General features: G+C 44.3%; 1 protein-coding gene across 1 annotated transcript in view; it reads left to right on the top strand.

The window, feature by feature from the left end:
- Positions 1-7,908: 7,908 nt before the first annotated feature.
- The window catches only part of T265_01760 (hypothetical protein), a gene marked incomplete at both ends in the record, with an annotated part of 119,993 nt that continues 109,184 nt past the window's right edge, over positions 7,909-18,717 (top strand). The window contains one exon of the mRNA XM_009165850.1: positions 7,909-8,204. Within this exon, the coding sequence (XP_009164114.1) occupies positions 8,159-8,204 (46 nt within the window). The remainder of the gene's footprint in view (positions 8,205-18,717) is intronic.

The raw sequence follows: 18,717 nt of genomic DNA, 5'->3' as shown, positions 1-18,717 counted from the left end.
GCAACTTAGTTACAAAAACTGGACACCCATCTTCTCCCGAACGAGTCTTCTTGAACTGTCCCGGAGATCCATTGACTCCACTCATTCGTCGGTCAAATCCAAGCAAACGTTACAAAGTGGCTCCACGAATTCCGCAACAGATCTTCCTTTTTCAATAGACGCAAAGCGAAATTCTACGAATAACGCATACTACTCGCGCGCCTCCCCATCAGTAGTATCACCGTTACACCAGGATGTCAAAAGTGAAATTGTTTAAGGATATTGCATTATTGGTTGTTGATCAGGTGGCTGTTGATTTGTTCTCATCTGAGCTACCAATATTTCACCACACGATATTGCTTTGTAGCCTCGAAGGCACAAGAACCCGTTCCACGAAGAGTATGCAACCACTGACCTCGGAAAAGGAGGATCGACGTTTGTAGAGCGGTCGAAACTGTGTATCGGAACGTAATCCAGGCTTACCTTTTGAACTAACGGACCACGTGCAGTGGCGTCGCGATTCATGGCAGTCACTGGAAGTGCACGAATTATGCCGTTGAAGCATCATGTTAACTTCTGACTCCACCTTCATTGGGGTGACATCCGCGTCATCGGGTCGTAGACGCTTGACCAATGGCATCGGTCGACTGGTATTCGATGGAGAAGTCATAACCTTAAAGTACTGTAATCCAACATAGGAACCGGTTGGCTGTGTAGATAGGGATGCCTTTCATCGATCCGAAAATACCGAGAAGTGACTTGTGGTCGGCGACGAGCGTGAAATGGCGTCCAAAAACATTTTATGGCGAAAACTATCGCTAAAGCCACTTTTTCGATCCGACCATAATTGCGCTCGGTAATTGCTAGGGATCTAGCGGCGTGACCAATTGCTATTTTGTTTTCGTCGGAGAAAACGCGGAAGATGACAGCTCCAATACCATAGTTGAATGCGTCTGACACAACTCGGGGCCGGACTGTATCTGTGAGTTGTTGAGAAGGGACATTACTTTGTCAAAAGCGGACTGGCACTCAAGTAAACAGTTTCACATTGCACATCCTTTTTTAAAACATGATTGAGTGGTTCGTGGACATAATGCATGTCTGGCAAAAGTGAACTGCAATGGATTACCAAACCGAGGAATGAGAGCAAGGTTGCTAACTCCGTCGGTGCTGGAAGTCATCTTTTTTCTGAGCTTAGATGCCGACCCCTTTCGTCAAAAATAAATCCACGATATTTGATGAGTGTGGGAAAATGCACATTTTTCCGCATGTGAACGAAGACCATATAGATGAATTTTTTCGAGTTTACAACGCGAACGATGTGAAGGTTTTTTTGCTGACTAGAAACTGTGAGAATGAAGTCATCTAAATGAGCGGAAACTCATGATAACCGTTTAGCATGACATCAGTCGTTTGTTGAAATGTGGCTGGTGCATTTTTATTTACCTCGATTAGATTAACGATTAGAGTGAAATTGAATTGAAGTCATCGGAGACTTTTATTTGAAGGTAAGCACCGGCGAGATCTAGCTTTGTGAAACATCTTCCACCGATGAGCCTGGTGAACAGATCTTCTGGTACCGGTAATGGATACTGATGAGAGTCCAACATGGCGTTTAATCCAGTGGAATAATCAGCATATATGCGCGCCTAGCCGTTTGTGTTTTTTGATGACAAGAATGAAAGATGAATAGTTTAATCGCTAGATAACTCTGTACAAGTTCATTCTTCACGGGCGCGGTAAAAGGCATGGGAGGCTTCAGTCTGAAAATTGGTCTGACACCAGGTTGGAGCTTTATGCTTGCCTTAGTTTTGGTACAGCATCCAAGGCCATCCTGGAAGAAGACATCGTCGAATATTTTCTTGACTGTGTTAGTAAAGTGTTATGCAATGTCTGAGGAGGATGACACTTTCAGATTGACATAGATAGATTGGAAAGATCGATTTTGTTAATCCAATCAAGGTCAAAAATGTTCAAATTGGGGCACTCAGTGAGGTAACAGGTTCCTGAGAAATGCAGATTGTTGAAGGATTCAGTACAGGCTAACTTATCAGTCCTTAGTACGGTAGTGCTAGATGCACTTTAAGCCCGATGATTCATGACTTCCAACTGGAACATGAGACCAGCATAATATCTGAAGCTGTGTCGAGTGGCAGACGGATTAGGGCGTTGTTGATGAAAACTCTGAGGTATTTTCTTCGGGACTCAAATACAGCTTGGAATGTTGAAAACACAGATCTGGACTGCGGACGTTCCTTGTTCGGCTGCTTTTTGACTGTGTTGCTTATTGGATTGATGAAGCTCTTTCTGATTTGGGTACTGAGTGATGTTTGAATACGACAGAAACCTTCCCTGTGGCCCCAACGCTGACACGTCTGGCACTGGTGCTTCCTGAATGGACAGAAATGTCACTCACTACAGGACTGTTTTTTCTTATATGTAGCAGTGGTTCGTCTCAATGCCATGACAATACTGGGATTGGCGGGTCGTGAAGTCTGCTGCCATTTGTTAGTGAGTACTTTCAAGGTAATGTCCTTCACGTGCTCAATGTTGGCAAGTGACCGAATGGACAAAAACTGATCCATGCAGAGACTGAAGACCAGCAGATAAAACTGAAAACTTGAAATGATCCTCTATAAGTGGCTTCGATTGGGATTTTTCAGATTCACGACAAAAGTGACGTAGTGCTTGGCAGGGCACTTAGCTAGTTTGAANACAGGACTGTTTTTTCTTATATGTAGCAGTGGTTCGTCTCAATGCCATGACAATACTGGGATTGGCGGGTCGTGAAGTCTGCTGCCATTTGTTGGTGAGTACTTTCAAGGTAATGTCCTTCTCGTGCTCAATGTTGGCAAGTGATCGAATGGACAAAAACTGATCCATGCAGAGACTGAAGACCAGCAGATGAAACTGAAAACTTGAAATGATCCTCTATAAGTGGCTTCGATTGGGATTTTTCAGATTCACGACAAAAGTGACGTAGTGCTTGGCAGGGCACTTAGCTAGTTTGAAATAGTTGTACCAAACGTTAAAGAGTGAAAGCTGTTCACCGAAAATTTCACGGAGTTGTTTTACTCTTTGTGCAAAGTTTAAAAATCCTTCGGATGTTTGAATGGAATAACGTTCGTGAACTGGTTGTGCTCGAGGGTTCCGGTCTTCGCGCATCATCTTCATCAGAAAAATTCATTTTGGAAAGTAACTACCCAGCGGTTTTATCTTCGGTCGATTGCTGCGATAAAATAGGCAGTGGATAATGAACTGCCACTTTGAGACGCAACTGATATCTGGAGACTGATCACTTGAGTAAGAGACTGAATAAGTCACAACTGCTATTGTTCGAACTGCGCTTGCTGCTGGATTGGTCTCAGATGGGATTGACATCTTTGGGTACTTGTTGGGTCCCAGTCGCCAGTTCTTATGGTCTCTACTGATGTATCCATCACATTTGTCAGTCACATCAGGATGGAGAAGACGTTGAGGAAATGATACTTGGAACAAGTGAACCGTTCTATACTATGGTTTGGAATAAATCAGAATGTAAAAGAGCGAACATTCCAATGAGATATCAGTGTTAGGCAGAATGGAGAGAACAACGTTTCAGTACAAAAGATAAATTGTTGGCAAGCTGCATTAGTTCGTTTGGAGGCAGTTCTCCTAACACTGTCTCATCACGAAGGGTAAACCTGGATAAACAAAGTCTGTCTATTAAGAACCGCACAAACAAGACCACGCTATGAATCCTTTGCCCATCTCGATCCACACTTCATTCCCTTTACCATAACCTCGTACAATGGGCGGTCGGATCTAGGATGATTAGTTCCCAACTTTTGTTTGAAATTGTGAGACATTTATGGGACATCAGTGTTACTGTGTTTTGTTAGGAATTTAAGAACAAAGGACCATATTTTGCTGCCCCAATCGCTGTGGAACAACCTTCATCGGTCACTTGACGCAAGGAGCACATGTATGCTTCTTAGGTGACATCGAATCGGTACCTAGAGCGCTTTAGAAATTGTGTCATTCATCTTGACCCGAGGCCAGGTGTCATCTCCTATCCACGCAGGTTAGCACTATCAATAGTTTATCTTTGTAATGTACTACTTATAAGGTTGCTGAAAATTCATCGACAGCCCACGACCGGTTTCTCCCTGCTTGGAGCTTATCAAGTAGGTGCAGTCCCTGGGTTTCCGTCAACCTTATGTTTTACTTGGAACCAAATTGCACCAAATTAGCGAATATATACTCATTTGCAAACTAATTTGGTTTTTCGAGAGACTCACCTGGAACCCAGTTGAATCTCTCGTTTGTGATGTTCCCAGGCAACTGAATGTGCTGCACCAGGCCGCCTCATGTTTCAGTCGCTACGATATTCGAGATATCGCGATACATGTTTATCTTTGTAATGTAATACTAATAAGGTTGCTGAAAATCAATAATTTTGTGCAGTCTGCCCAGCTCACACTCAGATCCAGACTCTTTTTACAGGCTACGCTCACTCATACTATGTAGTGTGGTGAAAAGTGAATATGGCTTCCAGCTGTGATATTCTGATCAGCCACTCTAGTTCCGCCGACTTTTTAATTTCCTCTTATAAACCGAGGTGGAGAGTTGGCCGAAACAACCTGTAAAATTAGTTTAAGTGGAAACATAACGTCCTTATTTGACGTTGAGTCTCTGACATTCCTGTCAGTGGACTTAATGGCCTAAACCATGATTCTTTCAAAGCCAAAGATTTATCAACAAGACTCCTGGTGGTGGAATTATATATGCTTTTACGACACTGAACTCTTGACGTCCACATTCTTTCTGAATTGCGCTTTTCAGTAACAGGCGCAAGGTGTTGCAGTTGGGGTTGTGGTGTGTTCACGAGTCAGGTAGAGCAGCGACTGCTGACAGTAAACCTGAAATTGGTGGTCCGCAAACTGCAGATAAGTGGAATCGTGATCCATCAGTTACTCACATCAGAGATTGAACAGTACGACGGCATTTCTTATCTCGATGTCGGCCTGTTTACGCCTCAGTATCGTGAGGTTTACATAGAATGCCGCCGTAGTTTCCTACCGGTTAAACACCAACTCGAATTTGTACGAACTTGTCGCGGCAAACTGCGTAAAATCACATCGGATGTCAAAGTGGACCGACTGATATACCTAGTGAAAGTTAAGCTGACGGATTTTCGAAACACAGACTTCCTCGTGGTATTTTCTGAACTATTACGTCAAAATCCAGCAACCAAGGTGGCAATTCTTCCTCTCTTATTAAACGCCGTCCCAAAATTGCCTGTTCCTACATTGCTGTTAATAATTGATGGTGAAGGGGAAATCAAACAAGCAAACAGGGCTTCTATATAGGATCTGAAATTAGGGTTACACCTGGTTCTTTTTCGAGTTGACTTGCCAAAATTATATATATATATATATATATATATGTATACATATATATGCGGCATCTTGAAACTCTAACTGGGAGACAGATTATGACTGCCAGAATGGCATGCAATTCAAATGTTTGCTGAGTACTAACCAAGTCGCAATTTTTTGTTTCATTATTTTTGTTCCCAAGTGCAAGCGCTCACTTCTAATCGCGGAAGCAGTAAAGCAATCAGGATAACTTCAACATGATTCCTTGCCTTTTACCAACAGGTTTTATATCGGGTGACCACATCGCGAATAGGTAAGACCGGTCCCGCATTGTGCCTAAGGTAAACTTGTCTCAGTAGACCCGCAGCAGGGACATTTGATCTGGACCGATGGCTGCAAAGTTCGTTCACCTGTTCGTTTATTAGCCTTGATAACCGCCCTTCTTAGAAAGTGAGTTTAAATCCACGACACCAAAATTTTAGTCTGCCTTTTGAGACAGATGCAGGGTTGTAAAACACGTCGATTTCAGCATGGGGAAAGTACTCGCAGGGTCTACTTGTTGTATCGTGGGTGGCCGTCTACTGGTTACGCCTGAACTGAGCCTGCCAGACTACGCGAAGACAGGGAACTGGGGACACGGCTGTATCGTCAGGACAAAACATACAGTCTGCGTAAATATATAGGATGACTAAATGACCAAATATGGTCGTTCATTTGTTCGTTCCCCACAACCAATGGTGGTGTTCCGGTCATGAACAACTTCAGGCCCATTACGCTGGTCGTATGTTGCTAAGCCGTGTTTGGTGAGAGCTGCCAACTCACCTACTTTCCGGACATGTCATAGCGATGGTGACCTTGGTGATGCGTCACTCTCTGCACATGTGCTTTTTTTCCCGTCTGGAAGCGTCCTAACACTACCTAAATCGGACTTCTCACCAAAGGTGACCAGGTATTTTCGATCATTTTAAAGGCTGCCATGTTCTCCGAAATTTGGCTAATGCATGTCGTACATGCAGCGCTTCAGCACACGGAGCACACGGATATCTAAGTCGATTCGGATTTATTTTTATTGATTGTCGACTTTCTTATTAGAGCTGTGAACTATACTCATTTTGATACATTTCACGATCAGTCGGACATACACGTAAGACAGGAAACCTCAACAACTTCTCCGTACAAGCATCCGGTTCGCACTACGGACCAAACCGGGCCAAACGACTCAAAAAACGTTGTGCAAAGGATCACGACTGCATGGTTAACCGAAGGTTCCTGATGGTAACGCAAATGGGACTTTACCAATGATCCGAGAAACTCCAGTGACTTTTTGGTTTCCACAAGCCCAATTATGGCACCTTGTAGACTGATCAGTCAAATATTCATCTATCTAGTTGCCTGACAACGAAACACCAAATCCAGGAGGACTATTCGTTAACCTGTGAACACATAAACCGCATGGTTTGGCTCCCACCATTTAAAGTTCTTGAATTAGCTTTGTCCCTGTGTTTCCGTAGTGTGTACGTCGTAATGTTTATCAATAAAATGTCAAAACGCTGGTTAGTTTATGCAGCTTGTGTAGAGGTGTTGTGGCCCAGGACTCAACCGATCCATTAAATTAGCTATCTGGAGTGTGTAGCTACCCTTTCGCCACACACATGACTGTACAGGTCACCGACACTCGCTTGATCACGAGATCTGTCTTTTTTTACACTTACAAATCACTCCACAGGATCGTGACTCACTTGTCTACACAGCTCACAGTCAAGCCCTCGATCCCAAGACTCGCTTTATTTCCCTACACGTACAAATCACGACACACAAAGGTGACTCATCTGACATCGACTGTCTACTGTCCGATAAGGTAACAATTCATGTGCTGACGCCCACACACACGCAAACGTTCCTACAACGACACAACTCAACAGAGCTTCGCACGTCGCCCAACTCGGAGCAGAGCCGCTCAGGACTTACGGCGCTTCACGCACGGATACTCAGGAATACGTGAACAGCGAAGGAGACACGAAACCTGCATCCGGACTTACAACAGGATTTATCAACCTGTACCTGCAAAACGATGAGTCCCTTGTTTGCATATATACCTGTTGTAATAATTTTACTCAACAAGCAGACATTGTTAGTGCTCTCCGTTTTCTCGTCCATACAACTAGTTTTCGGGTTCTAGTAGAGCATTAACAAGTGTACGATACCCAAGTTTTCTCTTCCTTTCACCAACAGTGGCACTGACCGGTTGGTTCCGGACGTTCGACATGCGCTTACATGACGCCAGTTTTTTTTTCGCTCGCGCAGTGGATGTCTGTTTTGCCATTGTGAACACGTGTTCGCATGTCACCACTTGCCCTGCACCCAACCGCCTGTCTTGTTGAGTGAGGACCAAGCAAGTCGACAAACAGAGCGCCAGCCAAAAGCAGAAGTTTATGGGGTCTCGTGTGACAGGAATAAGGTCGACTGGTGATTGGCCAAACAAAGGAGCCAATCAGAACCGCAACAGACGGCTGAATGTTTTGACATGACTGGACCATTCGTGTGCAGGTGAAATTACTGGCCAGACCACCAATTAAGTCCTGTTTACTCCAGTAACGCATGACATATGTTGGACTGGACAAACATGGTGAAGTGCTGCGGTAATGTGCGAATGTTTTGAACCCCCGATTGTCCATTGGTTCTAAAACCCGTGTCGGATACGCCTCTGGATCTATCTTACTCACACTTCCCAGTTTGGAGAAACTACCAGAACACTTCCTAATCTATACACACGACACAAATGAGTTAGCATCCATGCGAATCTAAATAAAGACTTAAACATGATGAAAAGTTACCAAAGACATGGAATTGTGGTGTTCATAAGCGGTAAGTTCCAGTTTTACCTCGTTTTTACTGTTGCTTCATACACAACCTTCCTCATTGAGCTCTTTCCAAGTGTCTATGATTGTACACGTGTGCGGGGGGGGGGGGGGGGGCGGACCAACACTCAGATCGCCTCACTGTAACAAAAGTGAAAGCTGTGAAGCAAATAACGTAGGGCGTACGATTACGATTGTACGATCTCGATTTTGTCAGCTGAACACCTTTGCATGATGGATATACTCCGCGCAGGTGTAGGGTTGGTTTCGTGGCGTGTACGTAACGAAAATGTTACCGGTCTAATGTGTAAAATCATGAAGGTCCCGGGAAAACGCAACATTGCTGCAAAAATGTGGTTGGCTGCCGTATGTTATGACCCAGAAGGGACAGGAATAAATGTCAACTCTGCGGCCTGCCTGGATCAGACACCAGACGATCGATTTCCAGTGCTATGCAGATTAAATGAGCGTCACTTGTGCTGTGTATAGGTTCAAAGCGGAACCATGTTTAAAACCCATTTGCCTTGAATCTTTGTCATGTGTAAACTGTCACTCATATGTCATTTACAAGGAGGTAGTTGCTGACTGCTGTCTCCTGACCACTGCTCAGATCGGTCCCAATAGACACCGCAAGATAACATCATCGATTTGATCCTGTCTGATGTGTAAGTTTATCAAACGGACCTAGGTGGGTTTGTTTGTTTTCACCTTCAAAGGTACAGCGACGTCGGTGAAGAATGTTCATGCGTTAGCGAACATATGGCTGTCTGAGGGATAGCAATGTGATCAGGATGGGGCGTAAATTCTTATGTGTAGGCGTAACGCACTACTTGTGGTTGCTGAAAACTCATTGACAGCTCAAGACCGGCTTCACACCCTCTTGGACCTAATCAGGTAGTCGAAATCCCCAAGTTTTCCATACCTCGAATATTGCGCATAACGAAACATGAGGCGGCATGGTGCAACACATTCAATTGAGAAAGACCATTGTATGTGAGTCTCCGGTCGAAGACAAATTCATATGCGAATAAGAGCAATGGTGAAGGTCGTATGTGCTTTTGCGATGCTGTCTAGTAAGCGATGTTTCAAACAGGATTATACATATCTAACATCCATTTGGCCAGTGAACTGTGAGAGTCATTGATGGCTAAAATAGTTTTATGAGTTTTTGGAAGCCTATAAACAGAATGGTGCTCTAATAACCAAGACCCGTTGAACTTGGTCTGATAGATAAAACCATGCAATAAAAGAGCATGGAACACGCAGACAACTTGGTTCTGCACTAACCAAACAGTTTCAGGCTGGTTGCCTAGCGAGAATATTGATGGTTGGATGAAAATCACTTTGAGTTTATGCACCCACTCAGTTCTGTTTTACAATGACAGTGCCGAGTCTTTTGTTTGTTCTAACAGTATTTTTTATTTCGGCATTCTTGGCACGTTTTCCTCTGATTCTAGTAAACTTAATTTCTGAGCTCATTAAGATAAAGTTTGTCTCAAATTTGAAAAAAAGATCTTTTCCGGATAAGCCCCGCCAAAAAATTAACCCCCGCCGACCGAAAAATTAGAAAAAAGAGGATATGGAGTTCGTACTTATAGTTTTTATTGAAGAGAGTGAAATTGGGACATGTCATTAATAATTCGCATGAAAAGGTCCGTTTTTCGGCACCTCTTCCTCCAAACGAACTCACACAAGTAGCTGTCCACTAAAGACCAGCGTGTGTTGTATTGGCGTTTATTCTGCATCTTGTAGACGTGCCAAAAAGATTCGACGGTTTGTGTGTGAGCTCCAGTCGTTGGATCTACAATGGTTTCGGTATGATTAACCGTTGGAGTCTGCAAAAGCCGCCAGGCGAAAAAACTTCGCGTAGATAGTTCTTCCAGTCAACAGCGGTCGTGTGACCAATAGTTTATTCCTCTGAGCAGAATTTGTTTTTTCCCAAAATTTTGCACCAGCAACAAATGAATAGAATTACCATCCTAAACCCCATCGTAGACCGTTCCAGCAAAGTTCCCTTTCGAAGACCGATTTTTTGCCGACACTGTCGGGCATTACACCTCCACCTGTCAGAAACAGTTGAGAGTGTCATTTGGTGACCATTATTGCATAAAGGTTGCTGCTGCCTTCGTAAAAAACGTATTGCCGTCTCCTTGTCATGAACGAGAGTTGCAAGCGTCAGAAAGTTCATTTAAGGTTTTACGTCCAAACGTAGAAAATGTTTAAACAAAATGAGCTCAGATGCGGTTAAGGAACTGTTTTCATCAAAAATAGGTCAAGTTTGCGTGCGTACATTAAATTGAGGCTGCTAAAAAGTGGCGGGGCTTAACTTTTCGCACATGCACTTTTTGAGTTAATGGCTGGGTTCTTCTGGAAAATATCCGAAAAAATACCCACGCTGCTGCTTTATGCAAGTCCGCTCAGTTGCTGAAGGCCAAATACCAAATTAGGCGCGCGAGTATATCCGTAGGTGTCTTTGGAATAACAAGCAACGAAACATGTATAGTATTCTGCGATTAGTCCTCAGGCAATCTACAAGGCGCTATGTGTGTACGCAATACTCGATGGAGGCCACTGTAAAATAAATAAAATTCAAAAGTTTGTTGTTCGATGGTGGGTTTTTCAGCAATATCTTCCCAAAAGTAGTGTTCCGTGTCAGCGTGGTACTGCCGGTCCCGGTTGAATTCGATTCAGGTTAAAGCCAGATGGGCTGTTCACCGACTTTCCAAAATCACCCCGAGATAATATGAATGTTATGAGACAAAAGAAGTACTTTTGGGTCCAATAATGAGACGGACTTTTATTCACAATTCCACTTAGTTCAAGCTGGACTGTTGGAACACGTTTTCTTGATTTTACAAATTCCACTTTTACTGAAATTGAAGAACGTTCTGTCCGTTCTCAGGTGAAAACCTTCAGTCTACCCGAATATCGTAACATGCAGTTTACTCAAACATGAATGAATATAAGTCTTGTGGACACATTCAAGCCACTGATTACGGCTTTTTTCTATTAATTTGGTATCGACAAGGTCACCGAAATTCCTTCAACAAATCTGAAACTCGATGAGATGGATTACTCCTGGACATGCTACGGCACTCTTCAGACGGAATCCCATGTTGAGAACATCATTTGATTTTCCTGTATTTTTACCCAATTACTATGGGTTTTCCCGGGCATCACTGGCTACGATTCCCGTCTACAGGAAGGCTTCAAGGTCACAAACCTAAGGCCAGGAGTTTATCAGTACAGACAGGACTGTTCGCCTTTTGAATGAACTTTGAAGTGGGCGAGCCGATGAGCATATGCCGTTTCCTTTAGCTGGATGTTCTACTGAAGGCCATTGATATCTCCGTGATACCACACTAGCTGTATTTCAAAATTACTGACCTTGAAATGTAACGCTCCTTGTTTGTTCTGGTCGACCAGTCCCACGCGAGTTAATGTGTGCTCCCAAATCATGTCGCTTGACCGCACGCTATCAGGTAGTCTCGCATCGTAGCTGGATACAAAATCGACACCATCAGGGACTATCAGGCAGATTGAGCTCATGAGCTGTATTCATAGCAGAGATAGCACGTCAATTCCTGTGCATGTTTCATTGAACCGATGTTCACAAAAGACAACCTGACAGCTTGGAATGGTCACTTTTAGGGGATGAGAGTTTGACTCAGTTCAGTAACACCTGGATGTCTGAGCTCATCTCGGACATCCTTTGACTAGGAGGTTCAATGAATATAATATACAGGCCCGGCGAATGGATGTACTTCACGTTATACCGTGTCTGTTTGGTGTCTTAGCTCGACAACAGTCCAAACTGGAAACGTCGAGTTTAGAAAGCATGACATGGAGTGAAATACTTTGCTACGGGGAATACTGTGACTGGCTTTCCACAGACTACCACTGCCCTTGATACCTGCTCCGTATAGCACGCATCATCTGATGTGACCTTACAGCCGACAGTGCTGACTAGCAGTATGAAAACCTCCTGAATTGAGACTCGCTGAGGTCACTTGTTAATACTTCGCTCAGCTGTAACACCCTTTCAGTGCCCAACTACCCGAAGGAAGCACGAGAGCTGGGACACTGCCAGGTTGCGCAAAACTAGACAGGAGAAGTCGAAAGATAGAGGTCGGGTTCGAACTACGAATCTTTCGGTCAGTAAATTCACGCTCTAACCACTTGAGCCATCTCGTCCATATTATTAATTCAATAGATTTTGTCGTGAATTTTGCGCCTAATTTGTATAATTGGCCCACCGAGAGAAGATCCTAACAGGAAAGATAAAAACCAAAACGTGGAATTTGAATCTCTTGAAGATGAAGGCAAAAACAGCGGACGCACATACACTACACATCGATTTTCTTTCCGGGAACGCGCCTGACAAAGTCATGGCTGGCAGTTCGAGGAAGAAATTCTTCCAAGCTGTCTGCGATTCATCTCACAGGTTTCCTCTTTGCAACAGCGTCCTTGCTTCTGATTGCAATGCACCTTTTCAATAACTCTAGAGACCACATTTTTGGCGACACAGCTTTCTGTGGCACCGCGGAAGCAAACCATCTCTCACGATGGACGATTGTGCTGCGACAGATGCTACCGCTCAACACACGATTATCGCTCACCACTTTCATGTTTCTCTCCCGTTTCCCCGAAAACTGTGGAAGCAAATTATGTAAATAACAAAAGCCACTTGGTTTGTTTCCCGATTACGCCAAACAATTGGCTCAAAACGTTTTTGATGTTTGACTTTGTACAGGGTGAATGTGTTTTTCACTTGTGTGTGTGTGTGTGTGCTGTCCTGGTGACATAATAACACTGCCCCTGTTTCTCAACCCAACCAAGCTGGGGCCACACACGAATGTTCTGACGGACGTTTGGTGTGTTGTCGGTCCCCCTGCGTGTGTGTGTGTTTTGTTCCCTGGTTAATGTTCGATTTAAACAACCGAATGAAAGTAGTTTCGGTAGAATCGTATTAGAACTGAAGCTTTTCGGGCACAGGTGAGACGGATGTTACAAAGCGACACGAAGTATTCGCCTCGGACAGGTTCAACTGGGGTGCTTCCGTTCGAAAAACCGAAAAAGTTGGACAGTGATGATCGATTACCAAACGAATGCGTAAAGTTCTCAACTGGATTCAGTCTGATAAACGACTCATAGTTACAGGTCCGTCAAAAAAGCTTTGTTCAGATAACTATGTCGGTGCATGTTCTACCTGCATTTCATTTCGTCTGATCCGTAATGGCTAGTTCATGAGCTTCAATCCTTTAACGTGAAATACGTTGAGGTGTATTGGGCTTCCTTCCTACCAAGGACAGTCATCACTGTGTAACAGGTTTGATGGTACCAGGAATGGCCTCTCTGTGGGAGTCGGGGTATATCTGTATCGATAGCACAGTCTTGACTTTAGGTTCACATCATCCTCATACAAGTGGTCATCCTCCTTTATCGAAGCAATTACTTTCGTCAGTCCAATAAAAAAAAACAGGAGCACTGGACTTAAGTTTCGATCTTTTTGGAGCTTGCCAGCAGTGCACCTACTCGGCCGTGTTGAGAAGAGCGATCACTCCTACCGGAGCAACACTCGCCAGATTGTCTGCACAGGTGAATGTGTTCATTCTTGAGCGATGTGATTGGCTTATCGAACGCATTGCCGATGAGGTCCAATAATAGCGAAATATGGGTCTTCTGACTGCTGTTGTAAGGAATCCGCGAATACCGCTCTCCGAAGACGCTCCTGCAAACAGTGGTGTCCAACAAGCACGTCTGCTATCTCCTTCATTGATGTATTAATGAGGCGAACACTGGGAAGTCTGCAGAACCTCGGCGTTCAGATTGCACATAGCGATAATCTTGTTGTTCTGGATTGGGCAGGTGCAAACATTACTTGAAAGCTGACCAAGGTAATCCGGTTCTTCGGCATGAGGTCTGCTCCCACAAAATGCAGAGTCAGGTAGTACAGTCTTTGAGTATGCCTCTGAAAATTCATGGCTTGACACTGGATGTCGTGTAATAACTATACGTATCTCAAAATTCGAGTTAGAGTTGGGGGGCAGTGTGACAGACATGGTCATTTGGCTGGATCTCGAAGAGCGCGTGTCAGACTAAGGTTTGGTCTGAATTGCCACGAGACTTGGCCACTTTGGGAAAATAACCTGAGATATCTTCAGGTCTTAAACCATCCCAGTCTCGGAACTATAGCTGGAGTAAATTGGAATCAAAGAAGTGAAGTGACCAAGAGATGGCTTTTGGATGAAGCTTCCAAAGAATGCATCCAACACTGCAAGCTAAGTTGACCGGGCCGTGATGTATGCATATCGTGTTACAGCCTGCCAAGAACAGCGTTGTTTTCCGTGACCGATTCAGGTTGCGGGAACCTAGAGGTAGGATGAATGTGACGTGGCAGAAATAAGTGGAGGATGTCACCAAACATATCATCATCACCACCATCGACAGCATGACTTCAGTGTTCAACGACGACGCTTCACTGCCATACAAACACGATTTATTTGAAAGCCTCATTGTGAAGAAAAGAATGAAGGTTGACGGGGAAGGGACTTAGTGCTAGCTTACTACAGTCATTGCTAGGTGCCTACACCTCCAGACACTCATTCAGGATAGAAACTGACAACCACTGACATCGGTTGGCAGTCATATCTTGTAGTGTCTCCAACCAGGCGCAGTGAGGATTATGGGGTCCCCATCCTAGAAGGCATGTGTCACCGACAGCACCCAAGCGTCTCGTAATCTCCTTCATACGCCTCTGCCAGATCAAGGGTTTTTGACCTCTGCTTTCGTCGCTTTTAATTTGGTACGGAAAACAGGACTCTCTTCGAAAAGCGATGGTTCGGCATACGCAAAACATGACCTAACCAGCACAACTCCTGGTGATGGACACATTCTTCGATTCAAGTCCCCGTTGTAGAAGCGAAAACTTGCTTTCTAATTACCTCGTTACGGATTCCCCGACACCAACCCACCCAAGCTATGTTTATGAGACAACGATTGTCGAACATCTGAAAACGTCTCAGTTCCGCTCCTCGAATAGGCCAAGTCTGACAGCCATGCAGCAAAACAGCCCGTACTGTAGCTTGATAAACACGTCCCTTGAGATTCAGGGATAAACCACTCCTTCTTAGGTGTCTCAAATTAGCAAACGCGGTCCGAGCCTTGCAGGTTCGTGCATTCGCCTCATCCGTCACACTACACTTAGAACCAACACAACTTCCAAGACACGTAAAACGCTCCACAACTTTGAGTGCTTTTCCCTGGATTGTAAGTGGCGCGTTCAGTGAGTGCATCTAGGAGCATGACCTTACACTTTGTGGGTGCAAAGTGCATACCAAAGAACGGGATGACTTAGATCAGTTGGTTCAAAGCTGACCAAGGTAATCCGGTTCTTCGGCATGAGGTCTGCTCCCACAAAATGCAGAGTCAGGTAGTACAGTCTTTGAGTATGCCTCTGAAAATTCATGGCTTGACACTGGATGTCGTGTAATAACTATACGTATCTCAAAATTCGAGTTAGAGTTGGGGGGCAGTGTGACAGACATGGTCATTTGGCTGGATCTCGAAGAGCGCGTGTCAGACTAAGGTTTGGTCTGAATTGCCACGAGACTTGGCCACTTTGGGAAAATAACCTGAGATATCTTCAGGTCTTAAACCATCCCAGTCTCGGAACTATAGCTGGAGTAAATTGGAATCAAAGAAGTGAAGTGACCAAGAGATGGCTTTTGGATGAAGCTTCCAAAGAATGCATCCAACACTGCAAGCTAAGTTGACCGGGCCGTGATGTATGCATATCGTGTTACAGCCTGCCAAGAACAGCGTTGTTTTCCGTGACCGATTCAGGTTGCGGGAACCTAGAGGTAGGATGAATGTGACGTGGCAGAAATAAGTGGAGGATGTCACCAAACATATCATCATCACCACCATCGACAGCATGACTTCAGTGTTCAACCGCTTCACTGCCATACAAACACGATTTATTTGAAAGCCTCATTGTGAAGAAAAGAATGAAGGTTGACGGGGAAGGGACTTAGTGCTAGCTTACTACAGTCATTGCTAGGTGCCTACACCTCCAGACACTCATTCAGGATAGAAACTGACAACCACTGACATCGGTTGGCAGTCATATCTTGTAGTGTCTCCAACCAGGCGCAGTGAGGATTATGGGGTCCCCATCCTAGAAGGCATGTGTCACCGACAGCACCCAAGCGTCTCGTAATCTCCTTCATACGCCTCTGCCAGATCAAGGGTTTTTGACCTCTGCTTTCGTCGCTTTTAATTTGGTACGGAAAACAGGACTCTCTTCGAAAAGCGATGGTTCGGCATACGCAAAACATGACCTAACCAGCACAACTCCTGGTGATGGACACATTCTTCGATTCAAGTCCCCGTTGTAGAAGCGAAAACTTGCTTTCTAATTACCTCGTTACGGATTCCCCGACACCAACCCACCCAAGCTATGTTTATGAGACAACGATTGTCGAACATCTGAAAACGTCTCAGTTCCGCTCCTCGAATAGCTCAAGCCTCACAGCCATACAACAGTGTAGGATGTGCACGTTCCTTGAGATTCAGGGATATACAAATTTGAAGCGATAGGTGTCTCAAATTAGCAAACGCGACCCGGGCCTTGCAGTCTCACGCGTTGATCTCATCTGTCACACTACAGTCGGAACTAATACAACTTCCAAGGTACGTAAAACGCTCCACAATTAAACTAATCGTTGTTAGTGCTATCCAAAATTGGGTCCATTCAATTGACTGTGAACGTTATGGAGACTAATTAATGTCAGTGGCCTGCTTGCTGTCAGTTTCTGTCCAGATTGTCTGACTGAGTGTTGGAGGTGTAGAAACCTCGGATGTTTGATGTAGGGTGATTCCAAGCCTCCTTTCTATCCTATTTGCCCCACTGTACGTCTTTATTCAGGCAAGCTGACATGATCTTAAGCCAGCAAAGTTTTCATCTGTCAATGATCATAATGATGAGGCACCAGGAAAGGAGTAAAGATTGTGCGAAACAAATACACCGTTAATTCAGTTCCCGCTTTATAAGCCACTCGGTTGCTGTCAACCATCCATAGGTTCCTAACAGCGAAAGATCTGTTTTTGGAGACCTCAAAATCCATACCTTACCACTGTCTAGACGGAGTACATCACTCATAAGTTAACCGGTTTCTTTCCTCTTGGGGACCATCATAAACCAGTTGGATTCAGCCAAGTCTTCTGTCAAAACCAAATTCTTGTGCAAATGAGGGTAGTTGCCAAACCTGCTTATCTTGTGCCAGCATCTTTTCTCTCCTTCTTCACCACAAAATTCTCTTCTTGTTGGTCCTGTGAACTACCTAACTTTTTTTTACGTCTGTGACATTTTGAGAACGCAACAAAATGACTATCAGTCATATGCTCCAAAGATAATAAATGGATGAATTTTGCGAAGAATCACATCTTTTTTTCGACGTCCTGAGTGGATAACGAACTTTTCGATTGGCTAATCGCATTCTACAAGGCAGACAAAAATTTGGTGGATCGTGAACATTTGTCACAAACCAACTCTGAGTAGCCGATCTTATCAATTATCAAGTAAACGAAGTTCACATCTAACTGCAGGGAAGAAAATGTGAGACATATTTGCTTTTCCTCTTGGTCAGCTGACTTAAATGAGTTGTTTTCTCCAAGTCTAACGGAAGAGGATCTCAAGGTCATAAATCAGTAAAAAAACAGTTACAAGGATTGAATGCCATTTTCCTGGGGTCAGTCATAACATGAGTGTTGGAAACTACCGGATTCCAGCCGGCTGTCTGTGAAAACTCTTGCTTCAAGGATTGTTATGAGCGAACTCTTGGATGATATTCATGGGTTTGGCTGAACAAAACGACTTTGACAAGCGATTTTTGCGCCACTAATCTTAACAAGAAGGAGATGGTGATTTGTGCGAGGAAAACGTTATTTGGGATGACGGTGGAAACCCACAGTGAATTACTTCAAACTTTGAATATGTTGAAGTCAGGGGATCTGTTAAGTGAGCGCCAATTTAAGTCTTGCTGTCATCACTACACACAGGAACATAGAAATAACGAGATTTGGGTTTTTTTTTCGGTGTCTGTAATTTATGTTGTATTATGTGTACTTGATATCTCACTACCGTAGGTTGTAAGAGGGCTGGGATACTACCAGGGTGCCCACATCTAGACAGAAGGACGATTAGGGTCCTCAACCAAAGCCTTTGGCTCAAAAGCCTAACCGCAATGCAGCGGTGTCTGGCGGGGGGAAAAGCAAATGCATTAACATTTCTACGGAACAAGTCGTCAAATCTTCCAACCCCCAACCTGGAGGGCCAGGAGACTGTGTTCGTCAGACCTCTAACCATTGACCAACCTGGTATGGGAGACTCTGTGAGTGTCATGGGGACACTCCCCAGTATAGCTCAATGGGTCGCTGAGGTGCGCAAACCGTCATACCACACTAAGGTCAGTCTCTTCGTGACAGTAAGGTCAGCATCCAAGTAAACATATCGCTAT

Source organism: Opisthorchis viverrini, assembly GCF_000715545.1.
Source record: "Opisthorchis viverrini unplaced genomic scaffold opera_v5_19, whole genome shotgun sequence".
NCBI lineage: Eukaryota > Metazoa > Platyhelminthes > Trematoda > Opisthorchiida > Opisthorchiidae > Opisthorchis > Opisthorchis viverrini.
Note: the sequence above shows the minus strand (reverse complement) of the source record. Positions and strands in the feature narration are given on the sequence as shown.